Source organism: Passer montanus, unplaced genomic scaffold, assembly GCF_014805655.1.
Source record: "Passer montanus isolate IOZ18808 unplaced genomic scaffold, ASM1480565v1 scaffold67, whole genome shotgun sequence".
NCBI lineage: Eukaryota > Metazoa > Chordata > Aves > Passeriformes > Passeridae > Passer > Passer montanus.
In genome coordinates, this window is record NW_024371815.1 from 3,064,404 (window position 1) to 3,070,765 (window position 6,362).

The following is a 6,362-nucleotide window of genomic DNA, read 5'->3' on the forward strand; positions in this document are numbered from 1 at the left end:
TATTCATATATTACTTTATTATTTTTCCTGCCATAACTGAGGCAGCTAATGCAGGTAAGGTGAATCTATTACTATTTTGAAATGAAGTTTTGGAAATTAAGTTTGAAGTAACCTCTAGCCTCTGTTAACTTTGGAGGTGAATGAAATTGCAGTGGGATATTCTTGTAATGATTTCTGTATTTTTTATCTGCTATGCTGTAATTTGTGAAACAGTGAAAATGAATAATTTTAAAATAATTAACTTTCATTTTAAAACAGAGATTCATATTGATATTTCCAATCTATTCTCCCAGGTCAGCTGCAAGCAATTAAATTGCTGTGTCATTTCTACAGTACAGTTGCTCCCAATGAGACTCAGTGTGTCATCTACAATGAATATCAACTATCTTTAGCCAGAAAGATGTCCAACAAAGTTCTGGAGGGCCAAATTTTGGAAACTATTAGTCAGCTCTATTTGTCTTTAGGAACAGAAAGGTAAGACATGCTGAGTGACTTTTCTTTCATTCTGATTTTAACTTTTCCATCCTGCAAAGGATCTCAATTTTTCTCCAAAAGCTGAATATGCCTCCTTTTTTTTTTCTCTCTGCTTTGGTAATACACTTTATCAGAATTGAAAAGTCCAGAGCTAATGGAGAATTTTCTTGTTTCTTTTTAAGTAACTCTAATCTCTCAAGGGAGACAAGATGTTCTACAGGGATTAGCACTACTTCAAAAACCAATTTATTTAAAAATCTATGTAAATACATTTTAAACCTATTATATGTTATGCAGCTCTTGATGATTGCTATATCAGGTGATTTGTTTTCAAGGATTTTTGCAGGACTTTTTTTTAAGGCACCAAAGGACATATTCCAAACAGGTCAGGCATTAAATTGCCTCTGTGTAAGTGTTTCTCTTTGAGGAAGGGCTTTTTTCAAAACTTACATAAGTACAAAGCCAAAGTGGAAACCTGCATAGTTTTGCTCTTCTGCAATTTCCATACTGCTCTTATTTTTCAAATACCAATTTTTTGCTGCGATCTATTGAACTAACAAACTGCACAAGTTAAATTATAGTAGGAAGTGCTGAGGAAACAATTTTTTCTAAGAATATTTAAGGTGTTAAGGCTGCTCTGTCTGATTTTTTTTTTTTCTTGCTACACTTCAAGGAGTTATTTTAGATTCAGATATTTTCAAGCTTGCCTCAGTAAGGATGCAAACAAATTTTTCAGTCATGGAAAGAGAACAGGTGCCTATTTTAGCTTTAAGTGCCTTAGTCTGAGCATCTAATGTGCTTAGTAGGTCACCCAATTTATTTTGCTTTGTTAGGGCTTTTTAATGATATAGCTGGTGACCATCCTTTGGAGAGACTGAAGACAAAGGAGTTGGTTAAGATTTCAAGCTGCCTGGAATTTGCAGAAAGACTTCACTAGCTGGAGAAGCTGCTGCTTTGTGTGCTTGTAGTAGATGGAATTTGTATGACCCAGAAGCCTGGCTCCCAGATCTTGACTATGTATCCTTAGCATGCCACCAAATAACAGCACAAACTCAATATGGTGTTAGACCCCAGTATCCCAGTATTCTTTGTGTTAGCTGCCCTGAGTAACTAGGAAACTCAGCTCTTCCAACACCACAACTGTGCAGGTCATGTTCTATTTTAATATGTTTGTGTCTTGTGCTCAGAAGAAAATGCATTGGGTCAAGGCGATGGGAGTCTAGCACAAGATGGAGAAAGATTTCTGGGGTTTCTGTGTCTGGTATAAAGCACTGCAACATCAATTAATAATTTAAGTGCTTCTAGAATTGATCATGTCATGTCCCATTCTCCTCCCAGTTTCTTAGCTTTTTTCAACAATTGCTGAGTAGTCTCAACTGCACTTAAGTCTGATGTATAGATGATTAAAAAAAAATGTGATTTCTTTGACATTTTTAGTAAAAATCCATAAATGATAGAGTTAAAGATGATGAAAGACTTTTCTACTTACAAGTTTGAGGTAGAGCAAGGACACACATAAACTATCTTGAAATAATATAACAGAAAAAATGTATGGATAACATAATATAATATATATATAATACACCATTATATGTATAACATTTATATAATATATAACAATATAATGAATAACAATCTAACAGGAAATGTAGATAGAACAAAAGAGGGGGGAAAGAGAGTTCTTTAGTTACTAGTTTAGTGTAATATAGCTGAGAAATTATAATTGTGCCCTAAATAGGGGAAACAGAATGTCTTACAGCAACATTTCTTGCTATGAAGGAAACTATTGACAATTCTGAAGAACACTTCTGTGATTGGCACTTTTCTCTGTTTCAGGGCCTACAGGTCAGCTCTGGAATATACCAAAAGAAGCCTTGGAATATTTATAGACCTCCAGAAAAAAGAGAAGGAGGCATATGCTTGGCTCCGGGCAGGAAAGATATATTATGTTCTGAGGCAGAACGAGCTTGTGGATCTTTATATTCAGGTACATTGTCAACAATTACAGACATGCACATCAGTGTTGTGCAGGTGGCATGGTAAGAGTAAGTAATTAGATATAAAAATTCCATATATTTTGCCAATTGATGTTCAGATTGTTTAGTGCTACCATTCGTGTAATGCTCAGCAGGTGAAGGGAAAGTCTCAGCATTTTCCACTGCTAATCCATTTTAATTTGCTGCTTAATTCTGGAAGGATTTTGGGCAGTAACATTTCTTAGTTCCTGTTAATTCTGTGTGTTCCTTTAACACCATGTGCCAGCTCTACAGCACCACAGCAATTATATGATACAGGCATGTAACATGCTGCTGGGTAACAGAGAATAATCACCTTAGCATGATGGCTTGTGGGCCAGATTCCCGGGAAAACAGAGTAGCTTCTTTAGAAAGCATTTCTACAGCATCTGAATTTTCCCTGCTGTGGCCATGCCTAGTATGACACTGGGCCAGCTGGAGCTGCTGTTGTCTTTTCACGTGTGAGAGCACAGGCACGTGTCTCGCACACCTCTGGGCTCAAGTAGAAAGGAGGACTTGTATTAAATGAATGCAATTTGAAAACTAAGGAAGACAGCCAGAGCAGGATTCTTAACCTTGCCTTATGTAGAAGGTACATTTTTCATTGTTGTTTTCTCTGGCAAAAACTGAGGATCCTGGTATTCTTGCTTTGCATGCTCTGTTATTAAATCCTTTTGGCTAACAAGATGTGTATTTATCCAGGAGAACAGAATAGTGGATCTGAATTTATTTACAGAAATTAGTTCACAGGCTTTTAAATCTGCAGTTAGAAATATCTAACTTGCAATTTAAATTTATCTTTATTATATGTTTGATCTAATTCAAATTTACTATGTGGCAGCTATCATATACAGTGTTGTTCTTAGAATGTCATGTGCTGATAAAGATAGCAGGATACTATTGCCAGAAAAAGGCAACCAGGTTTTTGTTTCTTTTTTAGCACCTGCCACTGGCTTGTTGAAAGACAGGGTACCAAATAGGAGCATGTTCACATCAAATATAGCTTTTCTCATCATTATAATAGGAGAGAAAATAAAAAGATCTTTTTAAAATTGCTAATAGTTCTGATTTTTTTTAACCATGGAGTAAACAAGATTTAATTTCTTTCTTTCCTTCCCCATTCCTTTTTTACTTTTCAGGTTGCTCAGGATGCTGCTCTTTGCACAGGAGATCCAAATTTAGGAATGGAACTGTTTGAAGCTGCTGGAGACATATTTTTCAATGGTACTTGGGAAAAGGAGAAAGCAGTGACTTTCTACAGGGTTTGTGCAGTTTTTCTGCTGCATTGGTAGTTATGTACCTCCCACCATAGCAGGTACTCTACAAATGCTGAACCAAAAGCTGAACCTGTCAGCAAACTGTTCCAGTTGAGTACTTGCCATGGTGTTAGTAGATATTACCTGTTTGAAATCCACTTCTGGTTGCAAGAACTGTTCTATGCAAAAAGCACCATGAAACCAGAAACTACTTGATTTGACATAAATGAGAGCTGTCAGTGCACATCTTGGGGTTCAGCCATACCTAAGCAGATGTTGTGTGTTTCAGGACAGGGCTCTCCCACTTGCTGTTCAGACTGGCAACAAAACCACTGAACTCAGATTGTGCAATAAGTTGGTGGAATTGCTGATGAATCTGAAGACTTATGAGGAAAGTCTGGAATATGCAAGAGTAGCTCTTGTCCTCAGTGTAAAATTAGGTAAGAACAATTTCCATTATAGCTGAGCATGAGTGATACCTCTAAAAATACAGCACTCTAAATTTAGAGTTTACTTCCCTTGCATTCAGTTGTTTCTTGCCAAGATTTCATAACATTACTATAATTGCTATTTTTTGCTTCTAATTAAACAATGAGCAATTTATTGCTAACTCTTCAACTTAAGATCAAATGGAAAACCTGTGGTAGAGCATAGACTCAAATCTGGAATCCAAACTGAATGTGCCTCTAAGAGCTAAGATATAATATTCATGAATAAAATAGTCCTAAGAGGCTTTTGAGAGTACTTTCAGATTTGCCAAAGTTCTTATTGTGAACCAACATAAGATGGAAAAACTGAAAAGTATAGGTCTTGTTTCAAAATTACTATTCTTAAAGTTTGGTTGCTATTCAACTGATTAAGAACCTTCTTAACCCTCTGTACAAGCACAGACTGGTCATTTTGATCAGTCTGAAAATAATATTTTTGTTGCAAATTTTCATGTAAAATATATATTGGAATGGGCAAGGGAGTCTTTATTCCCATTAACTTTCATAATAATTCATTTGAATTCTTTGTAGGTATGCACAGTGTGTATGTGTGTGTGTATATTATAACATATACATGAGAGATGAATGTAGTTATTTCTTAAAATCCCAGACACTGTCAAATCCTATGGGAGGAAATTCAGAAATTCCATAGGACTTTTTCTTGAAGGGCAGGTTTTGACCATGCATCTCTTAAGCAAATGTGGGGTTTTTTTCAATAAAAGCTCAGCAAATTCAACATAGAATTTTTTTAAAAGTAGCATAGATTTGAGTAGTCTGTCTCTTTGTTTATATCCTGACTCCTATGTTATCTCATTAGGAAATCAGCTAAATGAAAGAATAGCTTACCATCGCCTGGCAGCCATCCATCACCATTTGGGTCACTGTGAACTAGCTGAACACTTCTATTTAAAGGCCTTGTCCCTCTGTTCCTCTCCTCTGGAGTTTGAGGAGGAAACACTCTATTATGTCAAGGTGTACTCAGTCCTAGGAGACATTATATTCTATGACCTTAAGGTAAGACAATTTAATAACTTGTGCAGCAAATTTTTATATTGAGTAATATTTCATAGAATCAGATTTTGACGTTTTCTGGTCTGGCGTGTTTGGATCATAAAGTGGGAAAACCTCAAAAGCTCAGAATCTATATTATTTTTATTAGATACTTATAAACCTGAGCTCTGCAGTCCTCTTGCACTGGTTGTACTATCTTTGAACCTCTTATTTCAGGACCCTTTTGATGCAGCTGGTTATTACCACTTGGCACTCGCTGCTGCCATGGACCTGGGCAATAAAAAAGCTCAACTGAAGATTTACACCAGACTTGCTGTGATCTACCATAACTTCCTTGTGGATAGGGAAATGTCTCTCTTCTTCTACCAAAAGGCAAGAACCTTTGCAACAGAGCTGAATGTAAGGAGAATAAATTTAGCTCCTGATCGGTGTTACAAGAGTTCATAAGCATTTTTGGAAAATGCAGCCTAACTACTGCAAAAGTACCTCAGGAAATACTGCACTGGCTTTGTAGGAGGATGAAGGCTGCATTCAATGACTCATTATCTCTGTGCTGTAAGGTGGAGCTCCTCATCCCAGACTAAATTATCAGTTTATATGACAGTGAATTACATTTCATTAAGATACACAGTTTTGTACTTGTTAAAGATCAGTCTGTGAACTAAAACCAAAACCCAAGTATTTTTTTTAACTACAATTTTCTTTGCTATATCTTTCTGCCTTGATGGATATTGGAAAATGATTAATGCATAGATGCAATGAAAAATATTTAATAAAGTGTTACAGCAGAAAAACCACTCAATATGAGTTGTGGCTTCCTTTGCCTGACATAGCTTTATTACATTTTTTGACATCAAGTAAATGCATCTGCACAAGCATGTTAGATGGACTTGAGAATTGGTTTGACCCGGTTCCCCAGACACCACTCCTCATTTTCTGTCAAGTTCATCTACTGAATTTGGGAACTTATGGGAACTAGCTTTATCTTCTAATCCTATAAAACTTGTGTACATATTGTACTAAGAACGAACTGGTTTGTAGAACTGAAGGCTCTCATAATGTGAGCAGTAGTTTTGTGGATTTTAGTGGTCATGTGAAGGCTTTCCTTCCCTATTTTC

The 6,362-nt window shown here is 36.2% G+C and overlaps 1 protein-coding gene across 3 annotated transcripts in view; it reads left to right on the top strand.

Annotated features, from left to right (window-relative positions):
- Positions 1-6,046, top strand: part of SH3TC1 (SH3 domain and tetratricopeptide repeats 1) — a 28,395-nt gene extending 22,349 nt beyond the window's left edge. For 2 of the 3 annotated variants that reach the window (XM_039728956.1, XM_039728957.1), the window contains 6 exons: positions 294-474; positions 2,311-2,461; positions 3,629-3,751; positions 4,035-4,185; positions 5,051-5,247; positions 5,461-6,046. In XM_039728956.1, coding sequence (XP_039584890.1) covers positions 294-474; positions 2,311-2,461; positions 3,629-3,751; positions 4,035-4,185; positions 5,051-5,247; positions 5,461-5,691 — 1,034 coding nt within the window. In that variant the 3' untranslated portion in view covers positions 5,692-6,046. Of the gene's footprint in view, positions 1-293; positions 475-2,310; positions 2,462-3,628; positions 3,752-4,034; positions 4,186-5,050; positions 5,248-5,460 lie in introns of those variants that run through there. The other variant, XR_005629770.1, reaches the window with a different exon arrangement.
- The last annotated feature ends 316 nt before the right edge of the window (positions 6,047-6,362 follow it).